This window comes from Mobula hypostoma, chromosome 1, assembly GCF_963921235.1.
Source record: "Mobula hypostoma chromosome 1, sMobHyp1.1, whole genome shotgun sequence".
In the NCBI taxonomy this organism is placed as follows: domain Eukaryota; kingdom Metazoa; phylum Chordata; class Chondrichthyes; order Myliobatiformes; family Myliobatidae; genus Mobula; species Mobula hypostoma.
This window is the reverse complement of record NC_086097.1, coordinates 165,441,975-165,468,416: the sequence shown is the minus strand read 5'-3', so window position 1 is coordinate 165,468,416 and position 26,442 is coordinate 165,441,975. Positions and strand designations below refer to the sequence as shown.

The 26,442-nt window shown below is 42.9% G+C and overlaps 1 protein-coding gene across 1 annotated transcript in view; it reads right to left on the bottom strand.

Annotated features, from left to right (window-relative positions):
* Positions 1 to 1,007: 1,007 nt before the first annotated feature.
* twsg1a (twisted gastrulation BMP signaling modulator 1a) overlaps positions 1,008 to 26,442 on the bottom strand; it is a 55,593-nt gene continuing 30,158 nt past the window's right edge. Inside the window, exons 3-5 of the mRNA XM_063040707.1 lie at positions 9,411 to 9,510; positions 4,054 to 4,320; positions 1,008 to 1,560 (exon numbers count right to left, since the gene is read on the bottom strand). Coding sequence (XP_062896777.1) covers positions 1,379 to 1,560; positions 4,054 to 4,320; positions 9,411 to 9,510 — 549 coding nt within the window. The 3' untranslated portion in view covers positions 1,008 to 1,378. The remainder of the gene's footprint in view (positions 1,561 to 4,053; positions 4,321 to 9,410; positions 9,511 to 26,442) is intronic.

The window sequence follows — 26,442 nt, the reverse complement described above, 5'->3', positions numbered from 1 at the left end:
TGGTTAGTTTTGAGGGAATGATACTATCGAATGCTGAGCTGTAGCCAATGAAGAGCATCTTGAAGTATGCATCTTCACTGTTCACATGCTCCAGGGTTGAGTGAAGAGCCAATGAATGGCATCTGCTGTTGACCTGTTGTGATGGTAAGCAAATGAGAGCATGTCCAAGTCTCTCCTCAGCCATAGTTGATATGTTTCCTCACAAACCTCTCATAGCATTTCATCAGTGACTATAAGTGCAACTGAATGATGGTCATTGAGGCAGGACACCAGGCTCTTTTTAGGCACTGGTGTAATTGAAGCCTGCTTGACACAGGTTAGTACCTGTGCACCCAGGTGCAAGTGCTCCTAGCTCAGCCACAGCTCACACTAGGCACTCCAGCCATTAACATAGGAACCATGTGGGCTGAATGAGGGGAAGGAAGTAAAACTCTTTCAAACAGTGAGGGCAAAGGCCGATAAATAGAGTTGAGATGCACCTTGGCTCTGATTTAACTGAATAATGGAGCAGACTTGATACTTGCACCTTATTTGCATTTCAAACATCTCTGTAAATCACTGAGGTATGTCTAATTATTTTCATGAGATTATGCAGGAGTTCCAAATCAAGGCTATTATTGGCTCAGAGCACAGGGAGGAACTCACTGTAAAGTATTTTGGCATGATGAAATAAATAGTTTTTTTACATGTCAGTACAACTCTCTACCAAGAGCCGGCCTTGCATTCTGCTCCTCATTAGACTGCTCAGGGGAGCAAGGGTGAAGCAATTTTAAAAAGACAGATCAGAATTCAATCAGGGGACTGAAACACCTACTTTGGTTTCATACAAACCACTTAGTTTTTCCCAAAATTACTAAGAAAGCAACCTGGGTTGCCCAAGCCAACGGAATACCCTGTGCAATATGAATGTTCCCACTGGATCATTTCCATCCTGATCTACAGGTAGATCTTTTGATTCATTTTTATTGTTGAAGTGCTACTTACATAAGTGAGAGAGAAAAGTAGAACTAACTCTTAAACACCCTTGTCACTCCTACAAGAATAGTTTATTCATAGAACTATGTAAGCAGGTGCAGGAGTACATCAATTAAAAAACAGAAGATACAATTGATTTATTCCATATATCTACATGTCAGTATGATTTTAAAGGAATGCTTTTTTTTAAATTACACATCAGCAGTAAATTACACCATATAAAAAAGCTGCAGTTTCAACTCTCACGTCACTTCAAAGTTCCAACATCCGTAATACATTCTTAAGCATGAAGTGCAGAACTTTAACAAAAAAAATAGCAAAACTCTAAACTTCACATGAAAAGACGGTCAATATTGTTAGCTCTACAGCGATTACATGCTACCTTCACATTACAGTTCTGTCTTCAAAAGGTGCAGTTCATGCATTTGACCACTTTGTTGCCATAATCAATGCAGTCTGGGCCTATACATTCACAGCAGGCATTGTGAAACCATCTGTACTTCGAGGCACCCATGGACTCGCATGAATTTTTACATTGATGGATTGACATGCATTCATTGAAGTAGACCACGGTGCACAGAGGCTCTGCAAAATATTTTTTCAAAGTCAATAAAATTTCAAAAACATGCCTCTGACAAAACAGAACATCTAAAACATGCTTCATACAAATGTTAGCACACAAAACTTGATACTGGGACAGAAATAGTCAAAGAGATGTGAAAAAGCTTGCTCAAAAAGGTAGATTTTAATATGCATTTAAAGGAGAAGACGTTTTTGAGTAATAAGGAGAGAAGTTAGGCTGGGACTGGGCAGGAGACCCAGAACCGAAAAAGCAGTGATCTTAGATGTATAGGCTATAAGATATTTCAGAGATAGGATGGGACAAGGCTGTGGAGGAATCTGAAAGTGAGAATAATAATTGAAAAAAAGAGGAAACATCAGCAAAATAGATAAGTAAAGGTCGACAGATACATGGTTAATAGAAATTGAGCAGCAGAATTTTTGCTCAACTCAAGCTTAGCAAGGATGTAGAGCGAGATGATGCTCAGTGGTATGACTAAAGTAATTAACAATATAAACAAAGTTTTTAGCAAATCGCATGAGGCAATGTAGTGAAAGTGAACAACAAATTTCACATTATCCAAGTCATGGAAAATAAATCTCATTCTGAAAATTAATGGTCTTAGTATGGGTGAACTCAGCATCAACCAGGATACCAGAATTGCACTGAGTTGCTAGGACACAGAATAGGGAACTAAAGACAAAGGCTTTAGATTTCCTAATGGTAGATGGAATTTAATCCTGATAATTGTGAGGTGATGCATTTTGGAGGGGGGAGGGGTCTAAAATGGGTGGGACATTCACAACCATCAGTAGGACTTTAGGAAGACCAATAGGACCTTGGTGTACAAATACAAAGATCCACATTGATAGCAGCACAGACAGATAAAGTGGTGATGAGAAAACGATGGGATGCTGTTCTTTCCCAGATCCCCTTCAATTTCTTTCCCCTTACCATAAACCGATGCCCTTCTCCATGGAGAAAAGCATCTTATTGCACTTCGCATAATACAGGTGACGCTTGCATTGTGCAAAGCCATGTCATCTTCATCTGGCAAAAGGCGCAAGTTGGGGAAAAAGTTTAAATTATTTACTTTCTATCCTTTTAAATAAATTTCATCGGAGTGAAATTTTATTTCATAGCCATGATTTTCATAGTGAATATTGAAGTCTGTAAGATAATAATGCAGGGGTCACCTGTACAAGGTATCAGCTACTCTGAGTGGGAAATTAAAGGAAGCATTAATTCCAAAAGCATTAATACACTATTGTCTTACTAATCCAACACTAATTTAAGTGCTTGCAACATAATTGACCCATCAGATTATCTTTTAAGAGGCAATGAACTCTGGAATTGGAATAACTACAAAGTGCTGGCAATATTCCAAAGTTTTATTGAGCATTGTAAACAAGCATGATGAATGTTTCACACAACACATTCAGCTGAACGGAGGGGGCTGAAGGATGAAGGAAGAGTAGGTAGAGAGACAGGGACAGGAAGCTGGAGAGCCTGTTAGTCCCTGATGGTGAAAAGGGAAGAGGTGAAAGACAGGTGTTGCAACTTCTATTACAGCATTTTCTGTAACTTCTTAATTAACTGCACTATACATATTAAAGTTTCCATATTTAAGTTTGTCACTGTAAAATTCTTGCCGAACCACTATTCTCCAGCTCTAGCCTCCACCCAGCCGCATCATCAAACAAACACCTTAAGCAAAGAGTCTCTGTCATACATTGTGACGGAGCCAAAGTGTGTCATCCTTCAGAACAGGCTTTACAACCTTTGCTCCAATTGCGTACGGCAAAGGAAGTATACAAACTGAAGTAATTTAACCACTGTTGTTTTATATCAACTGATAGGAAAGATTTGAAAAGCAGAAAGGCTAGCAGCTGGTACACATGCTCATGTTTACATCAAAGGTGCTGAATTTAAGAGGGTTGAGAGTTTCATGTTCCTAGGAGTGGCCATCACCAATAATCTGTTCTGGTCCAATCATGTTGACTCCATAGCTAAGAAACCTCTGTTAGTGTTTTACTTTGTACTATCTCAAAGCACTGTTGTAGCGAATTGAACAGTATGCAAGACACGTTTTTCACGATACCCTGGTATATGTGACAGTAATAAACAAATTTACCAAGAATAGCTGGAAACACTCAGCCGGTCAGCCAGCATATGTGGAAGGAGAAACAGAGTTAATGTTTCTGACTTGAGACCCTTCATCGGAACTGGGTGTGAGTACAATAGAGCCTTTAGTGGCAGAGAAGAGGCGGCAAGAATGAGTAGAGTAAAGGGAATATCTGTGACAGGTTAATATCAGATGAGCCAATGTAACAGTTATAATCAGCTTGTTACTACTAGCAAAGCTATAGACCATGTCGGCAGGCCAGTCTTTGTGAATGAAAAGGAAACTGTGCCAGAATCAAAGGCAGATAACAAGCAGAAATGACCTGTTCTGACAAGACAAAAGGAAAGAGTTACCGAGCTCAACACAACCAAACAACAAATGGTATCGTTACCTTTCTCAGTCACGACTTCTACATGGGGGCTGTTTACAGGCAGTGATATATTCTGAAGTGGAGACATGTCCAGGCTTTCCAAAAAGGAGACTAGGTTCTCATGATAAGTGAGCTCTTCTGAGACAGGGAATGAGACGATGTTCCAATGCAGGTGAGTTTCACCTTCTGTCAGAGCACGGAAGAGAGATGGGATGGGTTCGTGTAGCTCTTCTACAGTACTCTTTGATGTGGGTGGTGTGTCACTATAATTTCTAGGGTTGCACATTCCTAGGAATTAAAGAAAAATTAACATCACAGCATTAACCTATCACATTTCACTTTCTCTAGAGGATGCTAGTTCAGTCTGCTGGGATCAGCAATCTCTTATTGCATTAGCTATTGTGTAACATTAAGAGGAAACTTATCTTTACAAATCTTCATGCAGAAAAGCAATGAATAAAGAAATCCAAAACTTCATTGAAAGAGTGATCAAAGGAACAAAGACAGGACCAGAGGGAAAAAATGAAACAGCAGAACTTACAAAGGCTCAAAACAAATAGTCCCTCAGAGGAACAAGAGTAAGTCATTTAAGTACTCAAGTTTATTCAGTCAGATTGTGACTGGTCTGTTATATGACTCCTTAGTATCTTTGATCAATAAGAATAGCTTAAAAATTAACAATCAATAATCTGTATACAGCTGTATAAGGAAGAATATTCCAAATGTACCACCACCGAACATGTGTTTCCTGATTTTACATTCTGATGTTAAGTGGAAATATGTAGATTTTCATCTCTCCATAATTCTAATTGGTTCTAATATTATCCTCAAAACCACATTTTAAAATAATTCTGATGATGAAAGGCCATCCAACAGGGATGTAAAGCTTTACCTCTCAAAGGATGAAGCCTGACTTGTTGCACATTTTAATAATATTTTTAGGGCTTGGTTTTTCTCACAAGTTGCTATTTGTTATTCTGCAGACAAGTTTTTCATAGTTTGTCAGTATATGTGACAATAATAAACCAATCCCAATGAGGAGTTAGGTCCTTGTTAAGAAGAACTTCTGCACTTATTAAACCCTTCTGAATATACAAGTTAACACGTATAAATGCTTATACTGTGGTGGACATTGGACACACACAGATAGTCTCTGAAGAGCGAATGAGAAAAATAGTTAAATTGCAAAAGACAAAAAGTAACTGTTCCAAGGTCTTTGACAAAGCCCCTCTATTTACCCTCTCTTTTCTCTCAGTTTCAAATCCCATCCCCTTTAACAATGTAAGAGCATCAAATAGCTTAATTTAAGAGTTAAATTCCTTGCACACCAGATCACCAACTGTGCGTGATTTGTTACCTTCTGCTCAAACATTGCAGGAATCAGGATTTATAAATAACAAAGATATCTCAGTAATTTGCAAAGTAAGTGAAAATAGAATGCTTATTTGCAGACACAACACTGCTGAATTTTGCAAAGAAATCAAAATTCGCTCATTGTTGTGTCAGATATTGGTCCTTAGGTAACAGTCTTTCCCAGAACTCCAAGTTGCCCTCCCCCCGCAATAATGTAAGCACAAAATCCTACACAGTTAGAAATGTAACCTTCCATGAGATACCTCACACCTTCAGAGACCCACTTCAATCCTGACCTCTGGTGCTGGTTGTGTGGAGGTTGCACGTTCTCCTTGTGATGGGCAAAGATGTTGGCTTGGGAGGTGAAATGGACACTGTAAGATGCCCCGAGTGTAAGCGAATGGCAGAACCTGAGGAATGGAGGGGGAAGGTCAGGGGTTGAGGAGAATAGGCTTGGGTACAAGGTGCTATCAGGGCGGCGGGGTCCAGGCCCCAGAGCATATTGAAGCAACTGAACCCAATGTTTGGACAACTTATGCGCCAAGCCAGATTGAAAAGGTCAGGGAGACGGGGTCCCAGGCGAGGGGAAGACTCACTGCTCCAAGAAGTTTAATTCGGCTCTGCATGAACTAAGGTCTGTGGGCAGATTCTCTTTGTGGACTTCAGTTTAGAATGCTATTTCCTTGCGTTTATTGTTTGCATGATTTGTTTCCCCCCCCCCACCCCCGCACAATGAGTGTTGGACAGTCTCTTTTTTAAAGTGGGTTCTTTTGGGTTTCTTTTTTTTGTGGTTGTCTGCAAGAAGACGAATCTCAGAGCTGTATAATGTATACACACTTTGATAATAAATGTACTTTGAACTTTGGAATTGGTATAAATAGGTGCTTGATAGTCAGTGAGGCCTGTTCATGCTGCATCCCTCTATTACCAGAAAGGCGGCTGTAGGGTCACAGAATCATGCAACACGGAAACAGGCCTCTCAGCCTACCATGTCCACGTGGAACTACACATCTGCCTTCCCCGCTACATAAACCTCAGATCTTAGTTCAAGGCACAGGACAGCCAGCCCCAACGTCCTGAATTTCCTTGAAGCAAGGCTGCAAAACTGGTACAACAATTTTCACTTGTGATTTGTGGCAGAGAGGCACAGCTCATAGAGCTGCTGCCACCGCTTCGAGCATCTCAGCTTCGATCCTGGCATCTGGCACTCGGTGTGTGCGCACTCCACGCCCCCACTGTAACTGGACAGGTACCCCCAAGTGCTCAGGTTTCCTCTCACATCAAAGGTTGGTAGGTGAACAAGGAAACGGTAAATTGCCCCTGGCTGTGTAGGTCAGAGGTAGAATCTGCAGAGTTGATGAAAGTATGGGGAGAACAGTACACAGAGAAAGTGGGAAAGTGACTGCCCTGTAAGCTAGAGACTGAACTGGATGGAAAGAACTCTTTGGAGTACATTGAAATACTCTAAAGTATCCTCTAGAATACTTTAATAGGTGCAAAACATTGGGATGCCCTGAACTAACAAACGTCCTTGTACATGTCCTTCTTTCTTTTACCTGTAAATGCACCAGAACTTTCCTTTCCAAATACAGTGGATTCCTGTTAATTGGGCCACTGGTTAATTGGGGCAGCCATTTATTGGGACAGGGGCCACTTAGTTGGAGGAAGAGACTGTTGCTAGTTTCTAACTAGTGTCAGTCATTTGGCCGCTAGACACTACACTGTGCTTAGAGCAGAGTTCTAAAATAGTGTCACTGTGTATGTTTGTGTTCAAAAAGCAGTGCGTTTTGGCACAGATAGTTGGTGAGAAACAGTAAGAAAATTGGGAATGGTTTTGCTCACTGCAGTATCAAGCATTCAGACTTGGAGATGCCAGAAAGGCCCAGAAGAGAAAATGAAACAATTCCACTACTTCAACAAGTTAGAAATTACAAAGATTTAAAGATATTACAATGAAAATGAAGATTTGGAGGATGCAGTTGTCTAAAGTAGTGTATGAAGGCAGTCCATTACCTGCAGGAGGTGTCCATGCTGATGTTAGTCCATTTACAGTCAATTATAAGAATACAGCAGATGAATTCCTCTGTTGATAAGTATTAGGAACTAATACACAGTTTTATAGCACTGTATAGGTCTTGGTAGTGTTCTAATTTGTTCCGTATTTCATTTAAGGACATGAATTGGTTCTCAGTTGGCAGTTTGTCTTTTTTATCCCTATTTCCATCAAACTTCGGCTAATTGGAGAGCCACTTAATTGGGCCAAAACGTACCGGTCCTGATGTGTCCCAATTAACCAGAATCCACTGTGTAGAATTATACAATATTTGGAAGTGTTACCCAAGTATTAACTTTTGCAATATCATGCACATTTTAAAATTCCAGTTTTGGTATAATATATAATCTATATGTAACACCCTAGGAAAGGTTTCACTGCTAATGTAATGGTCTTTCTGTAGAAGTAGTGTTTGGGCTGTGGTTAGAGATAATGGGTGTTTTGGAATGTGAGCCATCCAATGAAGAGAGTGTGTTTTCGTGCTGTGTGCCTGACACTGAGGTGACCTGGGTCTTTTGTTCCGTGGGAGATGGAGAGAGAAGACGCTGGACAGGAGAGATCATAGGAGTGGACTTGGAGTGGGGCCGGGATTTGACGAAGCCCAGGGAAATCGATGAAGGATCAGCAAAAGGGAAACCGTGAGCTCCAACTTGTGCACATTAGACTGTTTCATTAAAATAGGGCCTTTTCTTTTTGCTTTTTCTTTATTAACCCTTTAGTCAAATTAATTATAAAGCTAAGTTGTTTAATTGCATATGGTTTCGATGAAGGAATTAAAAGTAACATTAGCAAATTTGCAAATGACACAAAGCTGGGTGGCAGTGTGAAATGTGAGGAGGATGTTATGAGAATGCAGGGTGACTTGGACAGGCTGGAAGAGTGGGCGGATGCATGGCAGATGCAGTTTAATGTGGATAAATGTGAGGTTATCTACTTTGGTGGTAAGAACAGGAAGGAAGATTATTATCTAAATGGAGTCAAATTAGGAAAAGGGGAAGTACAATGAGATCTAGGTGTTCTTGTACATCAGTCACTGAAGGCAAGCATGCAGGTACAGCAGGCAGTGAAAAAAGCTACTGGCATGCTGGCCTTCATAACAAGGGGAATTGAGTATAAGCGCAAAGAGGTCCTTCTGCAGTTGTACAGGGCCCTGGTGAGACCACACCTGGAGTATTGTGTGCAGTTTTGGTCTCCAAATTTGAGGAAGACATTCTTGCTATTGAGGGAGTGCAGCATAGGTTCACAAGGTTAATTCCCAGGATGGCGGGACTGTCATATGTCGAAAGATTGGAGCGACTGGGCTTGTATACTCTGGAATTTAGAAGGCTGAGAGGGGATCTTATTGAAACATATAAGATTATTAAGGGATTGGACACGCTGGAGGCAGGAAGCATGTACCCACTGATGGGTGAGTCCAGAACCAGAGGCCACAGTTTAAGAATAAGGGGTAGACCATTTAGAATGGAGTTGAGGAAAATTTTTTTCACCCATAGGGTGGTGGATATGTGGAATGCTCTGCCCCAGAAGGCTGTGGAGGCCAAGTCTCTGGATGCTTTCAAGAAAGAGATGGATAGAGCTCTTAAAGATAGCAGAATCAAAGATTATGGGGATAAGGCAGGAACTGGATACTGATTGTGGATGATCAGCCATGATCACAGTGAATGGCGGTACTGGCTCGAAGGGCCGAATGGCCTACTCCTGCACCTATATCTATTGTCTATAATTGCCAAACTCATAAGATTAACAGTAGAATGTCACTAAAGCCAAGTTAACAGTTAGTACAGCGAAATTTTAAACTCTAAATCCAATATGGGGAATGCCAAACTAAACTTAAGCAAGCTGCAATTATTCCAATAAAAACACAACCCAGATAATAGTACATTGTACTTTTCTTGTTCTTTACAATTGCAGTTTAACAATCAGCGTCACAGAGATTAAACTAACAAATGCCTGAGGACAAAAGATGACTCACCCACACAGTCGCAGCACTCGTCCCACAGGGTCCCCAAGCAAAGCATGCATTCCTTGCAGCACGAACAGTTTCCGTCCACGGGGCGACACTGACAGAGCTCCTGCAGGAAAAACATACGTAAGAGAACAGACAAGCAAATAAAGAACTTAAAATATCATCAGCACACAGCATAGAAAAAGATCTCAGTGCCATTTTAGACATAGAGATAACTGGACTATAGATGTTTGAATCTGGAACAAGAAGAAACAAACTGCTGGAGGAACTCAGCAGGTTAGGCAGCATCTATAGAGGGAAATGAGCAGTCGATATTTTGGGTCGAGCCCTTCATCACGACTCCAAACACTAACTGCCTATTTCCATCCACAGACGTTGCCTAAACCACTAAGTTCCTCAAGCAACTTGTTTTTTGGAGGAGATAACTGGTATTGTGGAACACTGACAAAAATAGAGGCCTTTGCTGTAATTACCATACAAAACAAAAATTTGTGATTCTGTTGTTTTCACTGTAATAAGGTCCATTTGTTCCATCAGGTAGATGCCAGCCTCCAACAGAAGAAACACATCAGTCCACCCTCTGCTTTTGCTATAGCTCAGAGACTTATTTCAGAATCAGAATCAGGTTTATTATCACCGGCATGTGACGTGAAATTTGTTAACTTAGCAGCAGCAGTTCAATGCAATACGTAATTTAGCAGAGAAACATAATAATAAGCAAATAAATCAATTACATATATTGAATAAATTTTTAAAAAACGTGCAAAAACAGAAATGCTGTATATTAAAAAGAAGTGAGCTAGTATCCAAAGATTCAATGTCCATTTAGGAATCGGATGGCAGAGAGGAAGAAGCTGTTCCTGAATTGCTGAGTGTGTGCCTTCAGGCTTCTGTACCTCCTTCCTGATGGTAACAGTGAGAAAAGGGCATGCCCTGGGGGCTGGAGGTCCTTATTAATGGACACTGCTTTTCTGAGACACCGCTCCCTAAAGATGTCCTGGGTACTTTGTAGGCAAGTACCCAAGATAGAGCTGACTATATTTACAACCTTCTGCAGCTTCTTTTGGTCCTGTGCAGTAGCCCCTCCATACCAGACAGTGATGCAGCCTGTCAGAATGCTCTCCACGGTACAACTGTATATGTTTTTGAGTGTATTTGTTTACCCTCCCCTATGATTGTTTTGCCCCCTCTCCTCACTGAGGAAGCATTTAAATTGGCATCTGTGGCAGGTCAGTAGAAGCCAATTCACACTTGAAATATTGGTTACAGCTTTGGTCATCCAGTTATAAGAAAGATATCATTAAACTGGGAAGAGTGCAAAGGTGATTTCCAAGGCTGCTGCCAAGACTTGAGGGCCTGTGTGATATGGAGAAGTTGAGCAGGTGAGGACTCTACTTGGAACACTGGACACTGAAGGGTAACTTTATAGAGATGTATAAAATCACCCAGGGCTTAGCTAGACTGACACAGTCTTTTTCCCAACGAAGGGAAATGAAAGATTGAGGGCATATTATTATGGTGAAATTTGAAAAAATCTCAAAAGGGAGTTGAGGGGCAACTTATTAACGCAAATGCTGGTGCCAGAAGAAGTGGCGGAGGCAGATACAAGAACATTTAAGACATCTGGATACAACATGGGGTTTGGAGGGACATGGGCTAAATGTGGCAAATGGGACTAGCTGGATGGCCACCGTGGATTAGTTTGGTAAAAGAGCCTGTCCCTGTGCTGGCTGTACTACTCTATGACTCTGGTGTGTGTCAGGGAGCTACAGCACCCTGGTGGAACCCAATACGGTCAGTGCCCAGACGTACAAAATACCCACAGATGGAAGAGGTCAGGATTGAATGCAGCAGCTGTACCACTGTACCACTATTTGTGACTCCTAAAAGATTTTCAGAAAAGGTAGAAAGAGATGAGTTATACAGCCCTCGTTACATGCACGTGCAGTTCAACTCTTTGAGTGATTATGCAGAAATTTTGAAGTTAATAACTTAACTCCTTCTACTTAGGCCACGAACTTAGCAATCACCCCTGTTGTGGACCACTTTCTGGAGGTCCAAGATGCTGACTTCTACAATGAAGGGATCCGTATGCTCCACGACTGCTGGACTAAGTGTGTAAATGTAGGAGGGGACTATGTTGAAAAATAAATGTGCAAGGTTTTCTAAAATTGACTCCTTTACCTTAGGCCACAAACTTATCAATCATCCCTCATATATCAAGTATTTGGTAATTTAGGACTATTAAGCATAGTTTATTATTTCAAAAAAGATAAAACAAAGCAGCTTGCAATTTTAATTTTAGAATATATCATTTTAAAGAAAAGAACACAAATTTTCTTTAAGGCATCTTACAAGTCTTTGAATGGCTTGGAACACATAAAACCATCCACCTGGCTAAGTCTGGGAGAGTGAGAGTTATCTGACAATATCTTCTTGTTTTGTGGCTCCTTTTATATGATTTGGCCCGCAGCCTACTCAAATCCCCATCAACGAGGATCTTGTGGATCTATTCCACACTGTCTTAAAGAGCTTCACCCCCTTTTTTGTGTAGTTTTGAGAACAGAATGAAAGGAAGGGATTCTGCAGATGCTAGAAATCTTGAGCAAGACACAGTGGGTCCAGCGACACCTATGGAGAGAAATAAAGAGTCGATGTCTCAGTGCGAGATCTTTCACCAGGATTCACGAGTTCTGATGAAGGGCCTCAATGCAAAATATCGACTGTCATGGACCTGTCGTGGTACAGGGGATACGATAGTGAAACCATCCAGGTCTTGGATGGCCAACTTAAAGTATCCAAAGTAATACATTCAGGCTTAACCTTCCTACCCTACATGGGGGCCTGTGTAGGGTGTTTTCACCCTGTTCTAAAATGCTGAACAAGCAATCGTAAGGGGGCTTAAGGGGGTGTTTATCGGCAGCACAGTGGACAAAAACGAACAAGGTAGGTCAACTGGAACCCAGGGGTGCGGTGTGCCATGATGGGAAGTAGCAATAGGTGTAAAATTATTGAATTTACTGAGGAGGTTCGTGACGTCAGGAATAAAGTCGCCCGTAGCAGCTGCCTGTACATCAACTCAGCCGCAGAGGACTGCAGGTCCTCTTTTGGAGCTGTTATGAGCACCCGTAGGACCCATGGGAGACAACTGTGTCAACACTTGTCCGTCAGGATGGCCTCAGAGCAGCCCATTGGTCCGTGGGTGATATGTCATGGTGTGATGCAGTTTAGCACAGAAACACGGAATCTACAGCATATTACAGGCCCTTCAGCCCACAATGTTGTGCCGACCATGTAACCTACTCCAGAAGCCGCCTGGAATTTCCCTATCACATAGCCTTCTATTTTACTAAGCTCCATGTATTTAATTAAGAGTCTCTTAAAAGACCCTATTGTATCCGCTTCTACCACTGTTGCTGGCAGTGCATGGCATGCACCCGCCACTCTCTGTGTGAAAAACTTACCTCTGACACCGACGTTTTGGGCCATCGTGGCCCAGGGATCCGACGTGAATTGGGGACCGCGGTCGTGGTAGGAAGAAGTATCAGATGGCGTGCCAAACCAAGCGATCCGGGTATTAATGAACACATGAGCCACACCCACAGCTGTGGTCAATGCCAGAGGACAACTTCTGGCCACCTGGTGGCACAGTCCACAATGGTAAGGAAATGTGTGAAATTGCAGGAGGGGTGGGGTGGAAACAGGACTAACTAGGTCCACATTGATGTGGTCAGGCCGTTGCTCAGGGACCTTGAATAGTGCTGATGGTGCCCAAAGGTGACAGGAAATTTTCACCCGCTGACACACAAAACAGGCTGCACTCCGGTCTCACAAGTCTTTCCTAAGGCCGTGCCACACAATCTTAAAAGCAACTGGTTTCTTTGAAGCCTTCCCACCTGGATGCAATGGAGTTTGCCTTCATTTTGCAGACACAATGGGGCAAAGGCTACCGTTTGAGACATTGCACAGGAGAGAAACTCTTGCATCCCCGAACCTGACATCAGCCCGTGAGTGCTGTCCGGTAAACCTGGACCTCTGGGTCAGCGGCTTGGTTGGCTGCCATGCCGGCATAGCCAACGTCGGTGTGTATGGCATTGATGGCGGGCCATGAGAGGCCACCAGCATTATTTTTCCCTTCAACATGCTGTATGACAGTCATGAATTCTGAAACGTAGGCCAGGCGTCATTGCTGCAAGGGTCTGACGCTTTCGCCATTGTGTGCACAAGGGGTTTGTGGTCAGAGAACGCCTTGAAACCCTGATCATCCCGTAGACAATGAAAATGGAGCATAGCCAGATAGAGATCAAGAAGCTCGCGGTGAAACATGCTGTACTTCCTCCTGGGGTGGGGGGATCTGATGGCTGAAGAAGGCACACCTCCAACCAACTGTTCACGCACAGCACCCACAGCATTGTCCACGTGTCAGTAGTGATGGCTATAGGTGCATTGAGGAGTGTGTGCGCCAGTAGGGTCGCGTTCAAAAGAGCTTATCTGGTGTCTTCAAATGCACTGGTCATGCCCACTGACCACTCAAGCATGCGATAATGGGCACTGCATTTAAGGGCACTATACAAGGAGACCATAAGTTTAGCAGCTCATGGAATGAAAAAGTGATAGAAATTCACCATACTTAAAAATTCTTGCCGTGCAAAGTCCATAACAGCAGCAACTTTTGATGGCAAGGGTATTGTACCTTCTGCAGAGATGCAATGGCTTAGAAAGTCAATAGTAGCCAACCTGAACTGGGATTCAGTGGGGTTAATAATCAGTCCACGTTGGCTTAAGTGCTTGAAGAGTGTGCAGACATGTGGTAAGTGTTTGGTTTTGGATGCGCTGGTGACAAGTATATCTTCCAAGTAAACAAAAAGAAAATCTAAGTGTTTCAACAGAGTTCATTAGCCGCTGGAAAGTCTGTGCTGCATTTTTCAGCCCAAACAGCATGTGCACAAACTCAAATAAGCCAAATGGGGTTATAACAGAAGTTTTGGGAATGTCCTCAGTGCACAGAGGCATCTGATGATAGTTCCTGACTAAATCCATTTTAGAAAAAAATATCTTTCTGGCTAAATGTGCCGAGAAGTCTTGCATATGTGGTAGCAGACAACAATCAGTGTGGTGGCCTTGTTAAGATGGTGGTAACCACTGCACGGACAGCAAACACTATCGGGCTTAGGGACCATGTGTTTGGGTAAAGCCCAAGGACTATTCGACCTGTGTACAATGCCAAGCATTTCCACATTAGCAAACTCAGCTTTTGAGTCCAGCCTACATGCACGGGCGTGGACCGGTGAACCAGTTGTGGAAGTGTGTGCTCGACCCCATGCTTTGTGACTGCAGTGAAATGTGGGCTTGGCGAGGTTTGGGAATTTGCCCAGCAGGCGAGTGAATTCACATGTCGATGCATGCAACAGAGTCATTGTGGGGAACTTAACAGGATACAGTCCTTTGCATTCGTGCACAGGAAATCTGCACCAAGCAGAGGTCTAGCAGCTTAAGTGAAGACAAAGTCTCACCTGTGGTGTTGTCCACTCAAGCATTGTAACTCATCATGTCCCATATGTTTGGATCCTTCTGCTGGTGGTGGCCTCCAGTGAGGGTCCGCCACTCTCAGCATTACAATCCATGGGTGATGTTGGCAGCACAATCAAGCGCCTGTGTATCACAGGAAGCTTCACCCTGAAAGGGAGTCTGTAACGAACAATAGATGATCACGGCAGCTGGAATCTATGGTGTTCATGTCGAAGTGTGCATGGTAAAAACATAAACCCAGCATTATCTGGTTTGGAGCTGTGGGTGTAAGTACGCTGGAGGCTTTTCTAATGGGGCTTATTGAGCCAAGGAAAGGAAGAGAAACAGAGCATCTCTGCCTGGTTGAGTGTAGACTATCGACCATTTTAGCAAGCCCCCTATAAACATTCATCGGTGTACTAGCGAAGGCTGAGCACACTTGATGGATGGTGCTTGCCCAGGAGAGATAGTACGTGGTCTATTAGTTCTGAAGGCCTAGTGTCCCCAGGGCCAGGCAAGGAGAGCAACTGTTGGGCACACTTAGGCTCTGACAGTCTAAACATCTGTAATAGGTGAGTTTTCAGAGTGGGCTGGTGAGTCTTCTAGTAAACACACCACTTTGGCTGCAGTGGAACTACTTAACGATGCTACAATGTAGTGAAATTTGGTATTGACCATGGTGATTTCTTGCAGCACAAATTGGGCTTCCGTCTGTGCAAACCACACGATTACGTGCTGCTCCCAAAACTCCAGCAGTATCAAAGTTACTACGTTGGTTGACATGTCATTGAGCAATTCTGGAAACGTCAGGCAGCATCTGGGTCACCAATGTAGGATTTTGTGAACAGAACATGCGAGAGTTGTTTATGTGCTTAACAGAAACTGCAACTCTTTATTTCCGTTATGAACAAAACCAAAAGTAGTCGCCTTACACTAACATCATATGTTAGACGCCAGCTCTTAAAGAGAACACAAAAACTCAATGACAATGTTTGTGAATTATGTAGAACAGTTTCTACTATGAACAATATATGTCATCAGTAACCCATTACATTATCCTACTCTATCCTTCATTTCCAGCTCTAAACCCATATTTCTTCATTCCTCCACTATCTAATAATGTATGAACCTCAGTTTCAAATTAAATCCTTTACTGAGCCTTTGCCATTCTCCAGACTCATTACTACAAGTGAAGACATTTCTCATTTCAGCCTGAGGCCTGATGCATTGGTTGTTTGTCAGTCTTCGTTTATGTATAATTTTTCATAAAGAATCCTATTGCTCTTCACTTTTTCTCTAACCGCCTGCATGCAAGAAAATAAATCTTAAGGTAGTATAGAGTAACATATACATACTTTGATAATAAATTCACTTTGAACTTTGTGGGATAGAGTTTTCCTCTTTCTTTTTGTTTGTTTGATAGTGAAAACTAATTAGTGAAATAAGTGAATATGTAAATCACTCCAGAAGAAATCAACTCTAAATTGGCTGTAGTGGCAACTCTAAATTGCCCTTCCATGTATTCTAAACCAACAACAGGGTAGTGAACAGTTAAACAGCTTTAAGCATAATTGCCAAATTCAGAATTAGAGAAAAGCAAATCAACGGTGCCATGCAGGACCACTAGGCTTGAAAAGCAGTTTATATGCAGATGTCAAGAGACTCATTTTATTTATTGCCCAAAACGTATTATATCCATAACCAAAAACCCTGCAAGTTTCAGTGATTATATTTGTAAGTGCGAATGACTATTTGGGGAAGGACAATCATCACTTGCAAACCTCTGGTTGTAGTGCTGGTTGAGAGCTTTTAGAGAAAGACCCTGCAACAAAGGAGGTAGCGGAAAAATGCATTCTCCCAGCTCCAATAACTGAAAACAGAACTTTACAATACTTTCCAGATTTTGCCAAGAGTATTGGTTTTAATTAACCTCTCACTCCCCAAGGATCTTAACATAGCCCTATGTTTCTAAGGCAACTAGGTCAGATTTATATTGGAAGGGGTTAAAGAATTGTTAAAAGAATAAAGGATAAAATGACTAGCTACATTTCCTGGAGAAAGTGCTCAAGTAGTCCTTAAACAGATGTGTGCTGGCATGTGTAGATGCAACAAGCTTTTGGTTTTAATTACATCACTGCACGGATAGTCAAGTTAGCTGGAGTTGTACCTTGGCCTCATGAAACAGCGGGATAAGTCAATCGAGCTGCTGTTCATTGCAATAATATTTATAGGGGTGGTGGGATACAAAATAATGTGAAAAGTATTTACTACAGGAGGCCAACAACTCCATGTAAGTTGCACCTATATTCAGTGAAGAGACCTCAGCAGAAAATCTGGGTTGTCATCCTAGTGCCATTCTGCAAATAGTGGTGCATCTTTGGTGGTGTCATCCACTGGGTGAAACATTAAACCGAGGCCACTTCTCCCAGATGGCTGCAAAAGATCCCATCACACTATTCAAAAAGCTGAGGAATACTCATCACAATTTGTCCTTCTGTCAAAGTAATCTCTGATTATCACATTGCTGTTCATTGAAGCTTACTGTGAAACTGGCTACTCCACTCCCTACGTGTGGTAACTTCTACTTTGAAAAAGGCACACTCGACAACTTCATGCCCAAAGAAACAACTTTATCTCAAACATCAAAGCTGATATGTATATACAGAGGCTTTCACGACCCGTACGGCATGGCAGGAACACCATATACAAAGCACACCAGAAGTAAAAAGAATGGAAGTAAAAAAAAACATTATCCTAATTAGTACTAACTTACTTTTGATAATGCTCACATTACAACACTTCCCCCCCTTTAAAATCCAACATTCCCCAAACGTAAAAAAACTAGGAAACAAAAATAGTGGTGTTATTAACTTGCGTACCCCTGAAAACTTATACTAGTATCTCAGCAACAGTTTATCAATACAAAACATCTGGAAAACATGTCAGATTCAACATTCAATCTAACAACAACAACAACAAAAATCTGTCCCATCAAAGATTCAGTCTGTCAGGGGGTTTACAAGTGCGCCGTAATCTGCGCACTACCCGCGGTGACCCAGAAGGCACCACTGGTGATGGTGTTTTGGGTGGGTCTGGTGTTGGGGGCATGAGAGGGGTCTGTGTGTCTGTGTGAGAATATCCATCCTCTTCAGGGGACCCCGACCCTTCTGCCAGCGTCTCACCCTCTGGCAAAGTCACTGGTGGACATGCTTCCACCAGTCTGTCTCACTTTTGCCTTCATGTCCAGGCGCAGCAGGTCCAATCTTGACTTGGGCCTACACCCCATCAGCATCTCTGCTGGAGTGCGGGCAGTCGTAGCCTGTGGCGTGAGGCGGTATTTAAACAGGAAATGCCATCGGCTTTAGGCCTTCCTTCACTATCTGAACAGCCCACTCAGCCAAACCATTTGAGGCTGGGTGGAAAGGGGCCGTCCGAATGTGATGAATGCCATTCTGCTGCATGAACTCACTGGACAGCTCACTGGTGAATGTCGGGCCATTATCAGTGACCAGAGTGTCAGGTAATCCGTGGACTGCAAACACTTGCCTGAGTTTGTCTGTGGTTGAAGGGGCTGCGATGTTGTTCGTGATGTGAGCTTCAATCCATTCAGAATGCGCATCTACCATTACAAGAAACATCTGCCCCATAAAAGGGCCAGCAAAGTCTAAATGTAGCTTAGACCAGGGGTGGTCTGACCACTCCCATGGGTGCAAAGGAGCTGGTGGTGGCATATTCTGATAAGTCTGACATTGCGTGCATGATTTTACTTTGTTCTCCAGATCCTGATCCATTCTTGGCCACCAAATGTAGGATCGTGCAAGGCTTTTCTTTCGAGACACCCCTGGGTGACCTCATGAATTTCCTCCACAATCTGTGAACAGCCAGTGGGAGACACAATGACCCTCGCGCCCCGGAAAATGCAGCCATCCTGCAGACTGAGTTCTGTCTTGCGTTTGGCATAAGGCCTCAGTCCCTCTCCTTCCACGACTCTGGGCCAACCTTGTAAAAGAAAAGTCTTGACCTGGGACAGGACTGGGTCCCTCTCTGTCCACTGCTTGATCTGGGTTGCCCTTACAGGTGTCTCTGACAGCCTCTCCAATGAAAACACAGTCTCTGGAGGCACATGTGTAGTAACAGGTGTCTCAGGTAAAGGTAGTCGACTCAGTGCATCAGCGTTTGCATTATCCTCACCCGCTCTGTACACTATAGTGTACTGGTAGGCTGACAATGTAAGAGCCCAATGCTGTATCCTGGCTGAGGCTAGCGGTGGGATGCAGCTAGTCTCACTTTCATCAGTGGTTTATGGTCCATATAAATTGTAAATATGCGTCCATAAAGGTACTGATGAAAGCGTTTGACTGCAAAATCAATGGCCAGACCTTCTTTGTCTAGCTGTGAATATCCCTTCTCAGCAGCTGTCAGGGTACGTGAAGCAAAACCAATAGGCTTCTCTGAGCGTCCTCCATTACATGTGAGAGAACTGCCCTGACTCCATAGGGTGAGGCATCGCATGCAAGGGTGATCTCCTTGTCTGGGTCATAGTGAACAAGCAGCATCGCTGAGTGGAGGAATTCTTTCACTTCCTTGAAAGCTTTCTCCTGCTCTTCACGCCACTGCCACTTAGTGTCATTCTGAAGCAGCTTATACCCTTGAGAGGTCAGGAAGAAACTTGCCATAATAATTCACCATGCCCAAAAATGATCTGAGTTCAGTGACGGTTTTGGGGCTTGGGGCCTCTTTAATAGCTCTCACTTTGTCCTCCACAGGGCAAAGCCCCTCAGCTGTGATCTTGTGTCCCAGGTAAGTCACACTCGATGCCAGGAACACACATTTTCTGCGCTTCAACCGCAGCCCTGTGTCTGAGAGCCTCTTCAGCACCCGTTCTAAACTAGCCGGATGCTCCACCTCTGTGATCAAAATATCATCAAGGTACACTGCTCCGTGCGGAATCCCCTGCAGCGAAGTGTCCAATGTCCTTTGGAAAATGGCAGGGCTGGAAGCCACTCCAAACACCAGGCGATTTTACTTGAATAATCCCTTGAGCGTATTAATTGTGACGTACTCCTTTGAATCCTCGTCGAGCAGCAGCTGTTGGTAAGCGTGGTTCACGTCCAGCTTTGTGAACAGCTTACCCCCGACAGGGTCGCAAACAGGTCATCCACCCGTGGCAACGGGTACTCCTCCAGCCTAGAGACCTGATTTACAGTAAGCTTATAATTCCCACGTATTCTCACCATTTTGTCTGCCTTCAAAACTGGAACAATGGGAGCCGCCCACCTTGAAAACTGGACAGGCTCAATAATGCCCAGCCTCTGTAAATGTTCCAGTTCCTCCTCGACTTTGCCTTTCATGGCATAGGGCACCGACCTGGGCTTAAAAAAACATGGTGTAGCCTCAGGGTCGACATGGAGTTTCACTGTCACACCCTTCAACGTGCCCAGCTCGTCCCTGAAAACTCCACTATACCGATGCAGAATGTTCTCCGTCGTGTGCACATACTTAATTTCATGCCAGTCTAGCCGGATTTTGCGAAGCCAATCGCAACCCAAAAGACTGGGCCCCCTGCCCTTAGCTATCACTAGTCTGGCTTCAGCCTTCTGACCCCCGGCTGAAATGTCCACACATAACACCCCTAAATGAGGTATGGGCTGCCCCGTATAGGTCCTAAGTTTGAGCTTTGACGGTCTAATGGGAGGCAGGTTGGACCCCCATGTCCTCCTGTAGGTCTCCTCACTAATGATTGATGCAGTAGCCCCTGAATCAATCTCAAACTTAATGTCCTTTCCCCTGTGGCTGTGGCATAATATGGTTCAGGTGATTCCTCATCTGTTTCCACTGCAAACACGTTGTAGGCACACGCTGCCTCTCCATCTGCTTCTTCTAGATGGTGCGTGGCTGCCTGACCCTGTTGAGCTTCCCCTGCCCAGGCTTAATCTTACCCTATCAACTTCTGCTCTTTTTAGCTAAATGTCCCTTTTTGCGACAAGCATGCAGACAGCATCTTTGAATTTGCAATCATTTGCATAGTGCGTCCCCTCCACACTGGAAACATTCTGCCCGCCTTGCTTGTTTAGCAGTCTCCCTCCTGACTTGGTGCACTGCCACCAAATGCGACCCCCCATGTCCTTTCTTTTATTAGCAGCCATCTCCATGCATTGGGCAATCTCTAAGGCTTTCTTGAAAGTCAGTGGTGGGGATTCCCTAACAGGCAGTGTTGTATGCCGTCATTATTAATGCCGCATACCAATCTATCACGGAGCATGTCACCCAACACCGCTCCGAAATCACAATGCTCTGACAGCTGCCGAAGCTCGGCCACAAAATTGGCCACAGACTGACCTGGCTTCCTGAAACAGCTGTGAAACTTACACCATTGGATTATCACAGAAGGTTTTGGATTGTAGTGGTTCTGCACGAGCTTGACCAGTTTATCATATGGAATGTCCCCCGGTTTCCGCAGTGTGGCTAAATTCCTTATTAGCTTGTAAGTCTTTGCCCCATACACACTCAGAAGCCTAAAGCCTCCTCAGTAATTCCATCAGCACAGAAAAAGTGTCCCAACCTTTCCTCAGATTCCTGCCAGTCCTCCATTACCTCCACAAAATCAACGATAGTCCCAAACGTAGCCATCCAAACATGAGGCCCCTTATTGGCGCTGCTGCTCCCGTTCGAAACGTGCCACCACGTCCACAAAACCAGTTCACCTCATCGCCAAAAATATGTGGTAACTTCTACTTTGAAAAAGGCACACTCGACAACTTCATGCCCAAAGAAACAACTTTATCTCGATCATCAAAGCCAATATGTATATACAGAGGCTTTTGCAACCCGTATGGCATGGCAGGAACACCATATACAAAGCACACCGGAAGTAAAAAGAATGGAAGTAAACCCCGACCCCCCAAATTATCCTAATTAGTACTAACTTACTTTTAATAATGCTCACATTACAACACTACGCTACAACCGTGTCTATAAATTCTTTGGAATACTCCAAGTTGCAAAAGGCACTTAATACAAGACTATTTGCCTGATAAAATGCTTTCAGGAAAAAAACATTGATAGTGTTTTAAGTCATTCAGCTGCTTTGGGAGAAGGAAACATGGCTGCAGTCATGCCCTTTAACTTTGCTGCCTGATTCAACTTTAGTGCATTAATGAAGTTTTTCTGCATATGAGCTTCAATTTCAAATACAACAGAGAAGCCATCACATGTTTCATGCTCCACTAACTTAATTAAAAGTTCAAACTGGGCCGGGTGCATAGTGCCAGGTATGGCAAACCCCACCATGGAAACTCCACATCCAAGACTCAAGATTACCATTGCACCATCTGTCCCAGAAACAGAACCTGCATGAAATAACTAAAATTTATAGCGAAAAGCCTAAAAACATTTAGTACCTGCCTGTTTTTAATTGCAGATTTAGAACTTAAACCATGCACTTTAAGTTGCATTTCAGCTATTTTTCCACATTTATTGTCAGCAAAGTTCTGAAACCACCTTAAATTTATTGCAGCCTTTAATACTTGCATGTTAAACCATATTAAAATTCAACACATTTTAATCCTCAATTCCAGCAAAACTAATTACTTCCCATTTTGTCTTCATGCCTCTTTGCCCAGCACGGTTAATAAATATTTGACTGTTAAACTCTTCCTACCTCCTACCCACAACACAGCCAGTAAGTCACACTTACTTAGTGCAGTTTTTTGGCATCCCCCGCCTGATTAGAACACAAATTCAACATCAGAGGACTCAAGCCTGCACCAATCTCAGAGGGAAATCTCTTAAATATGGATGAATTTTGCATCAAATAGTGTATTGTGGAGGATATTAGAAATGAGCACCAGAAAGTTCAAAATCTTCGTCAAGATTGTCCAGTTCCCCTGACAACAATAGAACTTGCTCAGTCCATTTTCTCAAAGATGTTCTCAGAATATAGTTTCTCTTTACTTGATGACCATCAAAACAACCAAAAATATACAAGACACTCAGACTGGCAAAGCCCAAAGCCCAGAGAGTTACATTATCTGTATTCGTTGACAGGAACTTCCTTCCTTGCCACCTCCAACTAAAAAAATTAAATGGTTCTAGTTTAACTTCTAAAGGCCACAATGTGAGAAAGAAAATGTTGGTAGCAGAGGTCAAACAGAATCTGTGTGAAAAGATTTAGAAATGTATGGGATAAAAGACCTTTTTTCAAAGAGAATCCAGGTTCTCTTTGACTCAGTAAAGGGGAGGAGATAATCCAATGACATCCCACATTTTAGCCAGTGTGAGCTGCTTTCTTGAACTACTGCACTCCATGTTGTAAGAATACTCCTAAAGGGCGAGCAGGGTTTTTGAGATTTTCACCTGTGGTTATGAAGGATCAATAACATTTCCAAGCCAGGATAGTGTGTAGTGTCCTGTGCACTTGGAGCTAATGATGTTCTTAGGCATCTATTGTCCGCAACATTCCAGATGGTTCAGGATACAAGTTTCAGAGTTAGCATCCAGTAGGTGATACATCCTGCAGCCATGGTGAATTTGTGGTAGAGAGACTGAATGTCTGGCATAACCTTCTGGAGCTTTTTCCAATCCTGTGCATCGGGGCCTTCATACCAGACAGTGATGCAACCAATCAGAGTGCTTTCTAGGTACATTTTTAGATAACATATCAAATCTCTTCACACTCCTAATGAACGATAGACACTAGCGTGCTTTCTTTGTAATTGCATCTCTATGTTGTACCCATGATACATCTTCTGAGATGCTGACACCCATGAACAAGTAGCTGTTCACCTTTTCCACTGCAGACTCGTCAATGAGATCAGCAAAGTATTCTCCCAGTTTCCATTTCCTGAAGTCCACAATCAATTCCTCAGTCTTACTGACTTTGAGAGTAAGCTTGTTGTTCTGACACTTCACTGTGCCTCATATCAGTAAGGGTAGGAATAGGATGATTTGGCAGATAAATGCATGGCTGATGATTTAGTGCAGGGGGCAATGTTTCAGATTTCTGGATCATTGGGATCTCTTCGGGAGAAGTTATGCCCTGTACAAAAAGGACGGGTTACACCTGAACCCGAGGGTGACAAATATCTTTGTGGGCAGGTTTGCTAAAACTGTTGAGAGAGGGTTTAAATTAATTTGATAGGGGTATGGGGACCAGAGTGATAGGGCCGTTGGTATACAAGTAGATGTGGTGTGCAGTGGGAGTGTGATGAGGGACAGGCAGATGATGGGGCAAAGTTGCAGTCAGTGCAATGAGTTGAACATGGGTAACAAAATCGAAAAGGGCAATGAAAAAGGACTGAAGGTGTTATATTTGAATGCACACAGAATACGGAATAAAGTAGATTATCTTGTAGTGCAGTTAGAGGTACGACATTGTGGGCACCAGAGTTGTCTCTGAAAGAGGATCATAGTTGGGAGCTTAACATCCAAGGATACACATTGTATTGAAAAGACAGAGAGATAAGCAGAGGGAGTGAGTGGCTCTGTTGGTAAAAAATGAAACCAAATCCTTACAAATAGGTGAGATAGGATTGAAAGATGTAGAATCCTTGTAGGTTGAGTTTAAAAACTGCAAGGATAAAAAGACCCTGATGGAAACTATATACAGGCCTCCGAACAGTAGCTAGAATGTGGGATACAAATTACAATAGGAGGTAGAAAAGGCATGTTGCGATAGTCATTGGGGGTGGGGGGGGGTCTCAAAAGGCAGACAGACTGGGAAAATCAGGTTGATGCTGGATCCCAAGAGCGAATTGGTAGAATGCCTATGAGGTGGCTTTCTAGAGCAGCCTGTGGTTGAGCCCACTAGGGGAAATGCAATTCTGAACTGGTGTTGTGTAATGAACCAGATTTGTTAGTGAGCTTTAGGTAAAGGAACCCTTGGAGGCAGTGATCATAATATGACATAATTCACCTTACAGTTTGAGAGGGAGAAGATAAAGTCAGATGTATCAGTGGAGTAAAGGGAATTATGGAGGCATGAGAGAGAAGCTGGCCAAAATTGAATGGAAAGGAACTCTATCAGGGATAATGGCAGAGCAGCAATGGCTGGGGTTTCTGGGAGCAATTTGGAAGGCACAAGATAGATGAATCTCAAAGATTAAGAAGTATTCTAAAGGGAGGATGAGGCAACTGTGGTTGGAAAAGCAAAGTCAAAAACAGCATAAAAGCAAAAGAGAATGCATATAGTATAGCAAAAATGGGTGGGAAGTTTGAGGATTAGGAAGCTTTTAAAATCCAACAGAAGGCAACCAAAAAAAGCCATCAAGAGAGAAAAGGAAAGCTATGAGGAAAGCTAGTCAATAAAATAACGATACAAAAGTTTTACCAGATATATATACAGTATAAAATATATGAGCAGTGAGAGTAGATATCGGATTGCTGGAAATGAGGCTTGAGAAATAGTATTGGGGATCAAAGAAATGGCAAATGAACTTAATAAGTATTTTGCATCAGTCTTCACTGTGGAAGACATTAGCAGTATGCCAGAAATTCAAGTGTCGATGGAAGAACTGAATGTAGTTGCTATCAATTAAAAGAAGGTGCTTAGGAAACTGAAAGGTCTAAAGATAGCTAAGTCACCTGGATCAAATGGTCTATACCATAGTGTTTTATAAGAGGTAGCTGAAGAAATTGCAGAGACATAAGTAATGATCTTTCAAAAAATCACTAGATTCTGGAATGGTTCTGGAGGACTGGAAAATTGCAAATGTCACTCCACTCTTTAAGAAGGGAGGGGGGCAGGAAAAAGAAAATTATAGGCCAGTTAGCCTGACTGCTGTGGATGAGAAGATGTTAGAATCCATTATTCAGGACAAGGTTTCAAGGTACTTGGAGGCACACAGTAAAATAGGCGAAACACACAAGATAGACAAAGGAGGGTCAACGGATATTGTTTTCTTGTATTTTCAGAAGGCCTTTGACAAGCAAATGAGGCTGCTTAACAAGGTAAGAGCCATACTAGCATGGACAGAAGATTGGCTGACTGGCAAGAAGCAAACAGTGAGAATAAAAGGGGCCTTTTCTGGTTGGCTGTTGGTGACTAACGGTGCTCCGCAGGGGTTGGTGTTGGGACCGCTTCTTCACAGGTTACATGTTAATGATCTGGATAATGGATTGATGGCTTTGTGGCCAAGTTTGCAGATAATACCCAAAGATTGGTGGAGAGGCAGGTAGTGTTGAGAAAAAAGGGAGACCACAGAAGAATCTAAACAGATTGAGACAAAAGGCAAAGGGTTGGCTGATGGAATACAGTGTAGGAAAGTGTATGGTGGTACACTTTGAAAGAAGGTATGAAGGCACAGATTATTTTCTAAGCAAGAAGAAAATTCAAAAATCAGGTGTAAAGGGACTTGGTAGACCTTGTGCAAGATTCCCTAAAAGTTAACTTGCTGATTGAGTCGGAAGGCAAATGCAATGCTAGCGTTCATTTCAAGAGGACTAGAATATAAGAGCAAGGATGTCATGCTGAGGATTTATAAGACATTGGTCAGACTGCACTTGGAGTACTGTGAGGAGCTTTGGGCTCCCT